At 63.9% G+C, this 15,277-nt stretch overlaps 4 protein-coding genes across 5 annotated transcripts in view; all 4 read left to right on the top strand.

Annotated features, from left to right (window-relative positions):
* Positions 1 to 40: 40 nt before the first annotated feature.
* Positions 41 to 837, top strand: H696_00442 (calcium/calmodulin-dependent protein kinase I; the record flags this gene model as incomplete). The annotated part of the gene is made up of 3 exons (XM_009494296.1): positions 41 to 61; positions 111 to 451; positions 699 to 837. The coding sequence occupies 3 exons, from the start codon at positions 41 to 43 to the stop codon at positions 835 to 837; spliced, it is 501 nt and encodes a 166-aa protein (XP_009492571.1).
* Positions 838 to 2,111: 1,274 nt separating this feature from the next.
* H696_00443 (hypothetical protein) lies at positions 2,112 to 7,284 on the top strand. Its single transcript, XM_009494297.1, has 10 exons — positions 2,112 to 2,856; positions 3,091 to 3,709; positions 3,898 to 3,950; positions 4,136 to 4,244; positions 4,382 to 4,448; positions 4,614 to 4,973; positions 5,104 to 5,263; positions 5,453 to 5,648; positions 5,825 to 6,228; positions 6,347 to 7,284. Exons 1-10 carry the CDS (start codon positions 2,192 to 2,194, stop codon positions 6,759 to 6,761), a joined length of 3,048 nt encoding a protein of 1,015 aa, XP_009492572.1. The 5' UTR covers positions 2,112 to 2,191; the 3' UTR covers positions 6,762 to 7,284.
* A 668-nt stretch (positions 7,285 to 7,952) lies between these two features.
* Positions 7,953 to 12,704, top strand: H696_00444. 2 transcript variants are annotated; one of them, XM_009494298.1, is made up of 9 exons: positions 7,953 to 8,170; positions 8,281 to 8,814; positions 8,949 to 9,183; positions 9,346 to 9,639; positions 9,764 to 10,189; positions 10,287 to 10,989; positions 11,150 to 11,433; positions 11,596 to 11,938; positions 12,105 to 12,704. In XM_009494298.1, the coding sequence occupies exons 1-9, from the start codon at positions 8,038 to 8,040 to the stop codon at positions 12,582 to 12,584; spliced, it is 3,432 nt and encodes a 1,143-aa protein (XP_009492573.1). In that variant the 5' UTR covers positions 7,953 to 8,037; the 3' UTR covers positions 12,585 to 12,704. The 2 variants fall into 2 exon arrangements, with proteins under 2 accessions (XP_009492573.1, XP_009492574.1); XM_009494299.1 differs by having other exon boundaries at positions 10,287 to 11,433.
* A 654-nt stretch (positions 12,705 to 13,358) lies between these two features.
* H696_00445 (hypothetical protein) overlaps positions 13,359 to 15,277 on the top strand; it is a 2,509-nt gene continuing 590 nt past the window's right edge. The window contains exons 1-6 of the mRNA XM_009494300.1: positions 13,359 to 13,390; positions 13,559 to 13,623; positions 13,802 to 14,114; positions 14,520 to 14,596; positions 14,819 to 14,905; positions 15,047 to 15,123. Of these exons, the coding sequence (XP_009492575.1) occupies positions 13,596 to 13,623; positions 13,802 to 14,114; positions 14,520 to 14,596; positions 14,819 to 14,905; positions 15,047 to 15,123 (582 nt within the window). The 5' untranslated portion in view covers positions 13,359 to 13,390; positions 13,559 to 13,595. The remainder of the gene's footprint in view (positions 13,391 to 13,558; positions 13,624 to 13,801; positions 14,115 to 14,519; positions 14,597 to 14,818; positions 14,906 to 15,046; positions 15,124 to 15,277) is intronic.

The raw sequence follows: 15,277 nt of genomic DNA on the forward strand, positions 1-15,277 counted from the left end.
GGGGGGGGGGGGGGGGGGGGGGGACAGGGGAGGTCGCACCATGCGCATGCGCAACACAACTGTCGGCTGACATCTCGCCGCCACCTCCAGCCCCGGAGATCCTTCGCCAGTGTGGCTACGGCAAGAGCGTGGACAACTGGTCGATCGGTGTGATTGCCTATATCCTGCTCTGTGGCTACCCCCCTTTCTATGATGAGGACCAGGCGACCCTGTTCCAGACTATCATGGCCGGTGTTTTCGACTTCCACGTGGAGTACTGGTCGCACATCAGCGACTCGGCCAAGGATCTCATCCGCCGGCTGCTGACCGTGGATCCGGCCCAGCGCCTCACCGCCGAGGAGGCCCTTCGCCACCCGTGGATCGCGCAGGAGGGCGGCTCCGCCAGCAACATCGACATCCATGAGTCCTTCACCACTCAGCTGGCCAAGTTCAACGCGCGGCGCAAGCTCCGGTGCGTCTTCCTTTCATATCTTGGCCGCTCCCGAGCGACATATGTGCTCCCCTCCTCCCTCCCCCGGAGGAGCACACACGCTGACCATCTCCCTCCATGCGTGTCGGCTGTCTTCTGCCTCCTCGCCATCCTCTGCCTCTCCCCTGCCCCTCCCCCGATGCACGTGCAAACGTGTGCCCTCCCGTCCAATTTTTAACACACACACACACACACACACACACGCACGCACACGCACACGCCTACGCAGTGCGGCCATGAAGACAGTCGCCATGGTCACTCGCTTGAAGCGCCTGGGTCTGAACGCCGCCGAGGCCACCGCCGACGAGCAGGAGGAGACCTCGGACTCCTCGCCCCTTGGCTCGCCGACCACCGAGTTCGCGCAGTAAACGCTCTCGGTCCATGGACCAGCCTCCCCTTGCTGCTGGGGCTCCCCCTCCATCTCTCGCCTGCTCGCTTGCCCGCCGCGTTACACGCTCATACTTCCCTTTGGGAGACTCCCCCTCCAAACAGTCACCCTCTCCTCCATTGTGCGGTGCTCCGCCTGATGGCGGCTTGACCCGCGCCCTCGAAGACGGCCGTATATAGAGCTCACACAAACGCCCGCATGTGCCACCAGCTCATCTCCCCCACCCCCTCGAGCATGGGGAAAATAATAATAATAAAAAAGACCTCAGAAAGTGGCCCATCTTTTGCCTTGCGTCCGTCCCCCCCCCCCTCCGCGCACCCCCAGTGCCCCTCTCACGCCCTGAAGCGTTATGCCCGCACACGCGTCTTTCACCGTTCTTTGCCCCCCCCCCTCCCCCCCGGAAAGTACGGGGAGAGGGGCACATGCCCAGTCACCGGGCCTAGGCCCGGGCTAGATCCCCGAGACCCCAACGGATTCGCCACCAGATGGTCCATGATCGTTGGCACCTATATGTTAAACATTGGCGCCTGGTGCCTGGTCGGAACGGGCCCTCCCACCGTGCGGGCGCGCGCGCGCGCTCCCGCATACAGACTTTCTTCAACGCGCCGCTGCACACTCGTCGCCCCGGCAGGGACAGGGGGGGGGGGGGCCATAGTCGGGCGTGCGCCGGCATCCGAGCCGGGCAGGCTCTCCGAGGCCTGAGCAAGCGGCCGGTGGCTGTCTGTCTCTCGGCCCATGAGGGGGTCTGTAGGGAGAGGGGGACAAAGCAAGGAAGGAAAACGCGCGGTCCAGCCAAATGGAAGGCCCCCGGGTCCTGGGCGGCGAGAGAGGGGCCCCTGGAGGAGGAGGAGGAGGACGACGAGCCGATGGTTTGTCGACGCAATGGCACCAGGCAGGCGGCGCAGGTGGCGCAGGCGGCGCAGGCGGGAATTCGAGCCGCCAAGCGCGCCCCCAGGGCCTCGCTGGCCAACGGACGGGAACAACCGCCCCTCGCCCCGGCGCGCCGACCCGGGTCTGGCCAGACCGCCCTCCCTGACGCCTCTGCGAACGAAAGTGCTTCCCCGGGAGGGCGCGGCGCCGGGCTATTTAAAGATCCCTCCTAACCGGTGGGCCCGGAGGGGCGGGCATCGAGCCTCCCCCCCCCCTTCCTGTGACTCGCACACCGCGCCACACCCCTACCCTCCTTCCGCCCGTCCGCCCGTCCGCATTCCTGCAGAAACACGCCGCTCTTCCATCTCTCCCCCCCCCCCTCCCCCCTTCCCCTCCCCCCTCATCCACGCGCCGCGCCTCCCTCCTCTCGCTCCCCGAGAAAGAGAGCATCACACCCCACAACCATGGCCCGGTCCTCGCACTCCCGCTCGTACGGCGATGCCGACCGCGAGCGCCGCTCGAGCGCCTACGACTCCGATGGTGGTGAAGATGATGACTACCGCTCGGCCGGCGAGGAGGACGACCTAGATGATGACTACTCCCCTCGGCGGGGATCCAGCAGCGGTGGGTCCTCCTCGCGCAAGTCCAAGCGTCGGGACCGCGCGCGTGACGACTATGATGACCAGGACGACGACTATTCGGATGACGACGCCGAGGAGGACTATGAGGAGGACCAGCACCGGCGCCCTCGCAAGAGTCGCCGTACCACCTCGGCCTCCCTCTTCGAGGAGGATGTCGAGGAGGCCGATGAGGACTATGAGTCCGATGGCGACCTCAGCGAGGAGGACTACGAGGAGTCGCGCCGGGCCAGCCGGAAGTCCTCCAGCAAGACGTCCAGCAGCAGGCGCAAGTCCTCCAGCAGGGAGTCCGGCTCGTCTGCCGTGGACAAGGCATCCAGCAAGAAGAAGAAGAAATCCGGCAAGTCGCGCACCTCCAGCCTCTTTGATGACGCGGCCGATGTCGGTGACTCCGACGAGGAGGATGAGGACTACTACTCCGACGAGCCGGAGGAGGGTCTCTATGATGCTGCCGCCGAGGCTGAGCAGCGGGCGTCGGCTGCCGCCGCGCGGTGCGTTCCCTGGCCGGCTTAAACTCCCCCACCGCCACTGACTTTGTCCTCTTCACAATCGCCCTCTTACTCACACACACGCGCGCGCGCACGCACGCATGCATGCATGTCGATGGCGCCCTTTCTCTCCGTCTCCTTTCTCCTCCTCTTCCCCCTTTGATGGCCGCCCCTCCCTCCGACCGCCCGACCGCCCGACCGCCCGACCGCCCGACCGCCCGACCACCCATGCCACAGCCAACTCAACCGCGACCACATGCGGCGTGACTATGACAACTCGCAGATGACCATCCGTCGACTGGAATCCTCGTACGGGCGCCACGATGCCGAGGACTATGTCGTATCGGACTCCGAGGATACCGGAGATACGCTGCTCAGCCGGCTGCCGGTTGCCTCCAACAAGCGCCAGCCCAAGCTCTGGAAGGTGCCTTGCATGCGAGGCAAGGAGTTCCTGGCGTGTCGGCAGCTGACGGTCAAGTCCATTGCTTTCGGCTCGGACGACTTCGTCATCTACAGTGCCGTGGCCACCGAGCGTGGCTGTGGCTACATCTATGTCGAGGGCTACACCAGCCAGGCGGTCAAGACCGCCTGCGAGGACATCAGCTCCCTGCTGGTCCGGCGCGTGAACCAGGTGGAGATGGTCCCGGTCTCGGACATGACCCAGGTCCTGGAGACCAAGCCCATCGAGAATACGGAACTGGCTCCGAATGACTTCGTGCGCATCCGGTCCGGCCACCACCGCGGAGACCTGGCCCAGGTCATCCGTGCCGATGACAACTCCCTGCGCGTGCATGTGAAGCTTGTTCCACGTATCGATTACTCGAACCTGGCGCGCGATCGCCCAGCCAAGGATGCGGTGCGCACGATGGCATGCGGGGGGGGGGGGGGGGGGCAGATCCATGGCTTTGACATGGCCGTCTCCCTCCTCCTCTCTCTCCTCCGCTACTTCCTCTACTTCCTCCTTTTTCCTCATGCATCCACCTGGTGACTGACCATTTGCCATGCATGGACTTGGGTGTGGGTGTGTGGCTCACGCCTCCACAGAAGCGCGAGCAGTTCCGCCCGCCTCTGCGCTTCTTCGACCCGGAGGAGATTCGGTGCGTGTGTCTCACGCCCAAAGGGACTCCTCTTTTGCTCACCACTCGAGGACCCTCTCTGGCACTCTTTTTCGCTCCCCCCCCCCTCCCCCCTTCCCCTCCCTTCCCTCCCTCCTCCCAAAAACTTGCCTCTAATCACCTGGGACGCCTCCCCCTTCTCGATCGCCTTCCCCTCCACCACACAGCAAACATGGCCATCACATCCGCAAGACCGAGGATGACCGCTATGAGTTCGCTGGTGAGTACTACTCCAGCAAGGGTCTCCTGCTGAAGATCTTCAACACCAAGAACCTGGTGCGTCCACTCCCAGCCCATGCCCTGTCATTTGGGGATCTTTCCTCCACCGAATGTGCACCCCTTCGCTTTGCCCCTCTCATCTCACCTTTCCCATCCCGCTCGCCGATGCAATCCATGTGTCCGCATGCATGTAGATCACCCGCGACGTCAAGCCGACCCTGGATGAGCGCGAGTGGTTCCTCAAGGCCGAGAAGGGCGAGAGTACGTGAGCCAGCCTGCTGCACGGCTGCCATCCTTGGGCCTCCTTTTGCCTGTGCCATGACCTGCTCGTCTGCTTTCTTTGGGAACTTTTTTTTCTCCCTCCCCCCCCCCTCCCCCACTCACCCTTCCCTCCTGCCTTCTCCCTGCCCATGCCACACCACACAGTCACCTCGAAGGAGCTCGCCTCTCTGAGTTCCACCACCGGCGACTCCGGCTCGGACACCATCCAGATCGCGGCCAAGAACCTGCGCATCGGTGACCCGATTATCGTCCTGCGGGGCGACCTGCGCAATGCCACTGGCTACGTGGAAACCATCGAATCCAGCGGCGCGGTGGCCGTCCGGCTGGAAGTCACCAGCATGGCCGGCGTCGAGTCGGTGGCCTCGGCCATTGGCATGTCCATCGTCCGGGGCAAGAGCGGGCAGAAGCTCATTCGCACCAAATTCGTGGCCAACCAGCTGCAGAAGTTCTTCCGTAGTGGTGACAAGGTCAAGGTCATTCGTGGTGGCCATAACAACCAGACTGGTATGTGCATCATCTCGGCGTGGGGTGGCCCTTTTCCCTCTCCGGCATCCCCCGAGCCGCCAATCCCTTGGATCCTGACCCTCCTCCTGGCCGTGCGTGTGTGCGCGTGTGCGCCATCTGATCGACGTAGGTATTGTGTTGGATGTCCAGGGCGACATCGCCCGAATCACGACGGATATCCAGCGCACCGAGATCGAGGTCTTCACTCGGGACTTGACCCTGACCAATGAGACGTCGACGTCGCTCTCCTCGGCTGGACGCTTCCGCCACTTGGATATGGTCCTGCTTGAGTGCGTTTTGCCATTCTCTCTGGCACATGCACGAACATGCTTTTGCCGAGTCCCTCCACCAACTTCAGTCACCCTTTGCCCGTGCCAACTCACGCGTGGATCTGACATGCTGTGCTGCCTCTGCCTTCCTTTCTCCCCTTCCTTTCTCCCTCCCTCCCTCCCTCCCTCCCTCCCTCCCTCCCTGCTCAGTGGAACAACCGCAGCTGTTGTGCTGGCCGTCGACGGTCAGCACTTGCGGGTGATCGATCACCGTGGCGTGTCGCGCAGCGTTGCCGAGAGTGACGTTGTTGCTACGACATCCAACACCAAGAAGTTCGCCCGGGACATTAATGGCGGCCGGATCTCTGTCCGCAGTCAAGTTCGGGTGCTCGAGGGCCCAAACAAGGTGCGCCCCTCCGATGTCGGTCTACTGCCTCGGTGGTGAGCAGCCCGCGCAGTGGCCAATGTTCATCCTCCGCAATTCCGCCACATGCTGATGGCCACGCCCCCCCCCCTCCTTGAATTGTGGATCCCCCCGGCTGGTGGTCCTCCCTTTGTCGGGTGGGGCTTGTCTTGCACCAGGACCGCCAAGCCTCGGTGCTTCACATTTTCAATCAGGCCATCTTTTTGGTGGCCAATGATATTCGCGTCAACTCCGGAGTCTTCACCGCCTACCAGAACCAGGTGCAGCTCATTCAGGACACCAGCTTCCGGCCGCCGGTTCCCACCGGCCCTCCCGGCATGATGGCTCCCGGTCTCGGGGTTCCTGGCATGATGATGGGCGGTGGCGGCGGCATGTCTGGTGGAGATCCCTTCCGCGGTCGGCGCGACCCGCTGCTCAACCAGCAGGTGACCATTGTTGGCGGTCTGCACAAGGGAGCGGTGGCCACCATTCGCCGGGTTCTCCCCCAGGGCGACCGCGTCCGGGTGTTCATCCCCAGCAAGCGTCTGGAGGTGGAGCTCCCGCGGTCGAGCATCCAGCAAGGGTATGTTCCCATTTCGCCTCCCCCTTTTCTTGTGTCCGCACATGTGCCTTTCGCATGCTGGTCGCCACTCGCTCCGCCATCTCTAACCCCCCCCCCCCCCCCACACACACACACACAGTCAACAGGTCCGCCCAGGTGGACAGCAGGTGTCCGGCATCGTTCTTCCCTTCCCCGGACAGGCACAGGGATATGGTGCCGGCCGGTATGGTGGTGGGGCCACTCCCAGCTATGGGGGAGGTGCTACCCCCAGCTATGGCGGCGGCGCGACCCCCTCCTACTCGTCACATGCGCCGATGTATGGTGCTGGCGCTGGCGGGCCTGGTGGCGGGACTACCCCCTCGTATGGCGCGCCGACCGATTACTATCGGAGCAGCGCCCCCGGTGCCGGCGCCGGCGGGGGCTCCGCCTACCCGGGTGTTGGTGGCGGCCCGGCGTACCCTGGGCCTGGCGGGAGCTCCGCATATCCCGGGGCCAGTGGCTACGGCGCCGGCAGCGCCAGCCGGCCCCCTGGCGGTGCCCCTTACCGCCATTGAGCCAATTGCAATGTGTGGTCGCCGCGCCAGAGCGGACACGCTCCCTTGGTGGGGCGCTATCTCTCCCTGTGGACGATGTACCGCAGCACACCCTCTTCCTGGCAGAGCAGAGATGTGGGGCGGGGAAGGGGAGCCAGCTCTGCTGCGTGTGTCGGGCACATTCTCCACTTCCTCCGCTCTTTGAGTGTGGGAAAGACACTTGGGCATTAATTTCCCCGGAACTGTCAGGCGACTCTCCGTGGCCTGCAGCTGATGCAGCTGCCATCTGTCCACAAGGCATGGTCCCAGAGCACCGGCTCTCCTCCCCCTTCCAGCGATTTATTCTGCCGAGTACTCCTCTCCTCTTCCCGGAGGGGGGGCTACTCCCCTTTTCCACCAAATCAACGTGCGCCACGCGCCTGACACTCTTGCGTGCACGCTCCCTCCCCCTCCCCTCCTTCCCTCTTGTATTCTTCTCTCCCCTTCCTCCTTTCACACTTCGGTTGAGACATCCCCCGAAAATATACATATAAACATGCATACATGCGTTCGTGCGTGCACACACACACACACACACCGCACAGGCAAACGGGCAGATCCGCAAACAGGCCCCCATGCCCCCCCCCCCCCCCCTTCCTGCCTCCCTGCGTGCCCCTTTCCGCCTTAATAGCCCAAAATCCCGGCACTTCTCCGAAAAAGAAGGCGGTCAGGGGTGCTCGTCGCAGGGTTACTTAATCGAGACTACAGCATGACTCTGGAACGTGGGGCGTTGGCATGTGGGGGAATGGCTCCCGGGCATCGGCCGCAATCTGGTGGAGCTGGCCATCTTGTTTTTGGTCCGTCTCTCCCTGCAAGCAGCAGGAGCCCAAGGGCCTCTCTCGGGAAAGGAAACGGTGGCCTTGCACCACACCACCAAGGTGCGAGGCAAAAGTGGCAAGGCGGCCAATGCAGTGGGACAGACAGAGGAGATGACGGGGCGGACCAACCGCCCCACCCCCTCCTACTCTCGACGAGAGGGTGGAGGGCCGGCAGGGGGGCATGGGCGTTTCCTCCGGCCCTCCTGCCATAACCACCTCCCTTTCCTTTCTCCCTTGTCGTCCTGCCAGGTGGCCGTGTTGAAAACGGCGCGCCTTGAGCCTTTCCTCCTGTTCCCCCCTCAGACCCCATCTTTCCTCTCACTCTCCTCCCTTCCAATCTCCCTTCCCCCCCCCCCCGCCCCACACACACACATACCACTAGCACACATACCACTAGCACCACCCCGCTCACACTCCGCACAAAGAAGACACGGGAAAGCATGGCCAGTCCGACGATGACCGTCGATCAAAAGAACGCGCTCGCCCGCGCACAGGTGAACCTGGATGTCCTCTTGGCCAATGCCACATCTGCCAAGGCCCAGGCCGGTCGCATGCTCCGGACCGAGGGACAGGGTACCGTTTTCCGCAAGCCGCCATCGGCGATCCTCTTTTGCCCCGATCGTGTGCCGTCTCTGCAGTGCGCTAATTCTCAGATGTCATGTGGTGATCGCAAAATGGTCAAGACTACCTGAAGCTCGTGGCTTTGGCGGTGTCTCTCGGTGAGACGCTCGGGGGTTTGCTCCAGACGCATTTCCATGTCCCGGTCCAGCCGTCGGAGGCCAATCTCGGTCCCAATGAGGTGGCCCTCGACCTGGCCAATATCGATGCTCGGTTTGGCTTGCGCTTTGGTCCGCTCCCGGGCGTGGCTGCCAAGAGCATTCCCCAGCCTGACTACGCCGACGACTCGGAGGAGGCGGCCGACGCTTTGATTGCGGCAGACGATGCCCATGTCGCTGCCATGGAAGATCCCCTGGGCGCGCGTACCTCCGGTCTTTTGGCCGAACTTGCGGCCCTGCGTTTGGCGGAGGATGTCGATGTGACGCGACTCCGGTCGGCTATTTCCTATATGGCAGCCATTTCTGGGACTCGGTTTGGCGAGCAGCCCAAGTTTGACGGCGCCCTCCCGTGGAGTGTTGGCCCGAAGGACACCTCCGTGTCCGGGGACATCGCTGTTCCGAGCTTCACTCTGCCCTGGCTGATGGCCTGCTTTGGCAACGGTGCGTGCATGCCTGTGCATAGGCATGCCGTTTGCGCGTGTTCCCTTTTCCTGCTGCTTTCAGTCCCTTCCTCCCTCTCCCCCTCTCTCTCTCTCTCTGCCATCTGACACCCTCCCGCTTTGTCTTCTCCGCAGGCCTGGCGCTCTTTTCCGACGGGCACTTCCATGCGGCCGCACTCGCCCTCGACTCGGTGCTGCTTCTGCTTCGGGCGCTCATCTTCCCGGATCTGAGCCTGCTCAGCCTGAATGCCGAGCAGATGCCCATGGTTGACCTTCTGCGTGGCTTGACTGACCCGGTCAAGCGTCGCCAAGCCTCTGTCTGGCTGGAGGCCGTCCTCTACCTGCGCATTTTTGCCCTTTGGGCTGACACGTACGTCCCTGTCCGAGAGAGAGAGAGAGAGGGAGAGAGAGGAAAAAACAGCCGACATCAGCCATGCTCATTGCCCTTTGTCAAAGGGGCGAGAGACGGCACGGGGGGCAGGAGATCGACCGTGTAGACATGCAACTCACACTCTCGCGCCTGCACATGCAGTGACCTTGCTGGCGCTCTCTCCGCCTGCCGAGACTACCTGTCGCTCATGCACTGGGTGTCCTTCGGGTCGCCAACCAGCGACAACTCCATCCAGTGTGGCCACGCCTTCACCCTCTTCGAGGAGAATCAAATCGGCGAGTACCCCTGGCTGTACAATGTTCCCCAGCTGGATCGTCCACTGGAGGGGACTTTCCCTCAGGGCAAGTTCCTGATCCCAGCCACGGACCCGCGGCGGCTGGTCTCCGTGTTGGCGCTTTTCACCCAACTGCTTGCCCTGTCCCAGGAGCGCGGCAGGTACGTGTCCTGTCCATGCATGTGCCCCTTCGCCTGAGTTACACCTGCTGACCACACACATGCATATACATGGATCTACATGTATGTAATTTTATGTATGCACACGCAACCCATGCCCATGTAGCTCCGATCCTCTTCCCCTGTACGCCATGTGTCTGGCTCACGCCCTCCCCTGGCTGCAGTACATCTCGCTGGACTTCGAGTCGCGCCACGACATGTGGCCCCTGTCGGTTGAACAGGCGCTCGGCATTCTCGAGGCCGGTCTTCAATTGGCCGGGCCGATTCTCGGTCTGGACCTGATGCAGGACTTTGGCACGGCCCCGGGCTGCCTGGCGCCGCTGGTGACGCAGGTTGCCCTCGAGCGACTCCAGCACACGGGCCGCCACAGCTTGGCCGAGGAGAGCCTCCAAACGATGACCCTGCTGGCTGGGCTGCGCACTCGTACCGTCCTCTCCCGTGCGGCCTACATGTCCGGCGGTTCGGCCGAACTGCGCCAGCAGGCCGACAACTGCCGGCTCTTCTTCGCCTTGGCCCTTCTCCGGAGCAACTAGTGCGTCCCTCTGTCCACCCTGTGCCTGCTGTTCGACCTCTTCCATCCTTCCCCCCCCCCCCCCTCCTCCCTCCGTGCTCACCCTGTGGCGTCCCAGCCCCCTTGCCTCGGCCAACGAGCTGAAGAGCGCCGGACTTCTCCAGATGGAGTTGGGCACCTCCTCTGCCGACCAGCCCCTGACCTTGGGGTCGGAGGACAGTTGGTGCAGCCTGTTGCAGGCGCACATCCTGTCGGCGGCCCTGCGCACGGCGGCCTTGGTGCATCTGGCGCAGGTGGATGCCGAAGCCGACGCGGTGCGCCTCGGCCCGGCCACGCTTCCGCCTCTGGTCCCCAGTGACCCGGCGACCGCCGAGCCGCAGTACTATCTTGCCACGGCCGCGGGGCTGGCTCTGGGCGCCTTCCATGCCTTGACTCGTGCTCTTGGGCGTCTGGCTCCGGGGGACGCTGCCCCGGCTGCTGGTCGCGTGGATTTGGCCCTGCTACGGGCATCGCTGGCTCATGGGGCGGCCGTGTGCCAGCTGCATCTGGCCCGTGGCGCGGACCCGGCGGTCCGACTGGCCGCCCTGGCCCTCGGCCACCGGGTGGTCGCCACTCCTGGGGATGATCTGCCGTATGGGGGCCCCGCGCGTCAGGCCCTGCTCGCCAGCGTGGCCGACCTCCTGGAGGAAGTCCTGCCGGCTGAGATTGCGGACGCCGACCAACTTGAGACTGTCAATTTGGCGGATCGCGATGGCAATTGGCTCTTTGTCATCGCCTCCAGCCTGTACCACCTTGGCCTGGCGCATTCGGAGAAGCGCGACGTACGTTGCCCAGTCGCGAGATGGGCCGACCTTGGAACATGGGACCCTGTCACCCACGCATACATGTCCCCGTTCTGTCTTGCCCATGAATGGCAGATGCTGACCTGATGTGCCTTCTTTCTCCGGGGGGGGGGGAGGGGGCCCTCTCCGACCCTGGCAGATTGCCCGCGCCATTTTCTTTGCCCGGCGCGCGGCCCTGGTGTGCCGCACTTCCGGCGACCTTCCGGACGCCAAGTACCCCGAGCTGGCGGTCATTCGCCGGTCGGTTTGGTACCTGCTTACCATGCTCCTGACCACGCCAGATGCCGTGTCGCTTGTGGGCTTGCGCAATGACCAGGAGACCAATCGGCCGATGGCTGGTGGATTGGCCTCCGCTTGGCGTGCGTGCCTCGCGGCCCAGGCAGCCTGTCATGTCGATGGGGAGCATGCCCATCCGGATCCTGTGTATGTTTTGCCAGCCTCCGGCGTTTTCTCGTGCCGCATACCATCGCACACGCGGCTCCTGCTTTTTCCTTCTTTTTTTTCCCCCTGCCGCGCCGCCATCCACATGCGCCGATGCACATGCGCATGGTGCTCCGCAAACTGACACCCATTTGGGGCACGCAGCTTCCATTTCCAGGAGGCCATCATCGAGGCGTCGCTGGCGTGCCAGTGCTCCTTCGACGGGACTCGCGAGGAGGAGGCCGACCAGCTGCTCCGTGCGTCGGGTCAGCATCTCAAGCAGGCATTCGCCCTGGTGGCCAAGGCCAAGGCTCCCGGCATGGTGAAGCTTAACGCCTGGCTGGTGGCCACGCATGTGTATATCCTCCTGTTGGTGGCTGCCAGTCCCGGATATTTGGAGCAGTCAAGCCTGGTGTCCGAAGCCCAGAAGTGCCTGGACTTCATCTCCACCCTGGTGAAGTCGGCCCAGCTGGATGACCGCACCTATGCGGCGCGCGTTTGGCTCACGGTACGTGGATCGTCACCGCGTGCATCTTACCAGAGCCAGATCGCCTCGCTGTGCCTCGCCCCCCCCCCCCCCCCCCCCGCTAACCGGTCTTTCCCTCTATCTCCTGCTCCCGGTCTTTCTCCTGCCCCGCCTCCAAATCACATGGGCTCTCAACTCCACCCTTCAGCTGTCCATCCTTGCAGTTGCGCTGGGGCAGTCGCAGCGTGCCATGGAGCACCTGTCTCTGGCCTCGTCCTTCGCTCCCGGTGGGAATGTGGCCTCGGTGGCGCCGGCCCTGGCGGCCTTGGTTCACTCGATGCTGGTGCCGGAGGAGGGTGCCACGCGCATTCGCGGAACGACCGCTTCTCCTGATGCTGGCAGCCCCGAGCTGGAGGGCATCCACCATGGGCCTGGGGATGAGTCGGCCGCCAGTGTGCGCCTGCGCATCCGCCACTTTGCCGGGCGCCTGACCATGTCCACCGGGGCCGGCATCGACGCGCCTTTCGGCGACATCGGCGTGGCCCGGCCGGCTGACGCGGCTCCCAAGCACAAGGCCAGCCTGGAGGCTCAGTCATCGAGCCCCATTCCCCCGAGCAGCTTTATTTCTCTGATTCTGGGCTCCGCAGCCAGTGTTTCGACTCTCTTCCCGGTCCCGGTGGTCGGGTGAGTGGAATAAGAAGTCGGCATGGTGCATGACCCCGCCTGTGGGTGTGCACGCCGGTCTCGCGCTGCGTGTATTCCCCTCGCACGCCAGCACGGTCTTCCCCCCTCCTCCTCCTCCTCCTCCGCCGCCGCCCACTTTTCCCTCCCCCAGGAAGGGGAGGGGGATGCGCATGGCGGCGTGGCAAGGAGGAAAAGCGAGGCTCAACACACGGCCGATTGGAGACCTCCCTCGGTCCAGCTGTTTCTCTCGAAGGAGGGCGGGAAATCTCCTCCCCCTCCAATAATAATACCCCCTGGGAGGCAATAAATAAATGCATGTACAAAAAGGGATTCTCCCCCGCGTTCTCCAACACACAACGGCGCTCTTTCTCCCCGAGGGAAATGGGACATGGAACGCAAGACGGCTCAGCCGCCGATCGAACTGATCGTTGGCACTTATGATCATGTGGAAAGATACGCGTGGACGATCCCCTCGCGGCGTCTCCCGCCCGCCCGGAAACGATCTTCTCTGCACCGGGTGGTCGAGAGGACGACGGCGGGGGGCGTGACGGGAAACGGGAGGCGGGGGGAGGGGGGGGGGGGGGTTCGCGTGGGGGGGGTACACGCGGGCAGGGGGGTGGGCGAGACCCGGGCAGCAACGCGTGGCCGGGCCCAGCGCCCGCACACCCCCCGACCCCGGAGCCCAGAGGCACACAGCCCCCGGTGGGAGAGTGGCAGGTGAGGGTTCATAGGGCCCCGCAAGCAAGGCAACTCCCGGCCCGGTCCCCTACCATATGCCCCCTGCCCCACTCCTTCCCCCGACTGTCCCAGGTTTCTTGCTGCCCTCTTTCTTCCCGCGTCCCTCTTTCTCCTCAGATCCCCCCGACTGGCACTTTGTCCCTCTCCTTTCCCCTCCCCCCGTTGCTCCGTCCGCTCCTCCTCCCACCCTCCCTCCCTCCCCGACTCACACGCCCCAATCTGCCTTTGCCACTTGCCCAGTGAGCATTACCCCCCGGAATCTCCGACCTTAGGAACAATGGCCCGCTCCCGCCGCGCGAAGCTCGGTACGTGGCCCTGTGCCATCCAGCCTCCTACCTGCCCCCAAGAGACGATACATGTATATGTGTCGGCACCCCCCGCCAGCCGCGAGTGGCAGACAAGGAGGCCGAAAAAAAAAAAAGACACCCGCCCTGTGCACCGACCTAACTTGAAGCCCACGGCATGTGTGTCCCCCTCCCGCAGTCTCCCTGACCAACACCACCAAGCGTGGCCGTGAGCAGAAGGAGAACCTCATTACCGAGATCCAGGAGGCCATCGAGCGCTTCAACAACATCTATCTTTTCTCCGTCGAGCACATGCGCAACACCTTCCTGAAGGACATTCGTGCCGACCTGCCGGATTCGCGCTTCTTCTTCGGCAAGAACCGCGTCATGTCCAAGGCCTTCGGTGTGGCCCTCTCGGACGAGCCGCACCCCGGCCTGGCGGAGATCGGCCGCCGTCTGGTCGGCAATGTTGGTCTCCTGCTGACCAACCGCCCGCACGATGAGATCGTCGAGTGCGTTCCTCCCTGGTGTCGCCATTTCCCACCTGGCGATGTGTAGCGCATTGCGTGAGCGCGCGCACATGCCCGCGCAATTGCGGATCCCCCTGACCCATGCCTGCACATGTGTGCTGCCCCTGTCTCTCGCCCCCCCCCCCCCCCCCCCCCCTGCGCCCCCTGCGCCCGACGCATGCCACGAGACAGGATTCAGCTGCTGCTTGTCGGACATGGATCCTGTGCCTTTTTTCTTCCTTGTGCACGTGTGTCGTGCTCTGATGCGCAGTGGGCCCGACGATCGGCATCGAGGGCGGGAGAGGGAGGGAGGGAGAAAATATCGCCCAAATGGCGAGCCCGCATTGTTGCATCCATCGGCCCGCAGTGTGTATGCCCTCCCCCCCCCCCCCCCCCCCTGTGTGTTAGCTACTTTGCCACCTTCTCCAAGACCGACTATGCTCGCGCTGGTGCCATCGCCTCTGAGACCATCGAGCTGTCCGCCGGTATGTACCCCCCCTCTCTTTCTCTCCCTCTCTCTCTCTCCCTCTCTCCCTCTCTCCCTCGCTGGGGGGGCATCCATCGAAGCCCTCTGCTTGGCTCTCGCCGCCGTCGCTCGCCCGTCCACATGCTCTGACGACCCTCCTCGCTGCGGTGCCTTGGCTGTGCCTTTTTCTTTTCCCCCTTTTGCCGCATCTGTGCACATGCGCACCTCCCTACGATCACAGGCCCGGTTTTCCGTGGCATCAACCCCGTGGCCCATCCCATGGAGCCCACCCTCCGTCAGCTTGGCATGCCCACCAGCCTTGTTCAGGGTGCGTCATGCTGCCACTGCTCCCGAGGGCTGCGGTGTCGACCGCTGTGTGTGCGGCCTCTGTGGACCACCTTCTCTAACCCCCCTGCCCACCCACGTGCACACGCCACCCTTCACTCTGCTCCCCGCCTCCCTTCCACAGGTGTTGTTACCCTCCAGCGCGATTTCACCATCTGCACCAAGGGCCAGGCCATCACCTCTGAGCAGTCCCACCTCCTCGTGCGTCGTCCATCTTTTGTCAACAAAGGCGCGAGAGAGCATGTACATGTGCATATGTATACACATATGCGTGTGCATGTGCATCTGCTGTCCAGTGCGCCACACCTCACCGGTTCCTCATCACTGACGCGCGCGCCCGCCCCCCCCCCCCCCC

This window comes from Fonticula alba, assembly GCF_000388065.1.
Source record: "Fonticula alba strain ATCC 38817 unplaced genomic scaffold supercont2.1, whole genome shotgun sequence".
Taxonomy (NCBI): Eukaryota; order Rotosphaerida; family Fonticulaceae; genus Fonticula; species Fonticula alba.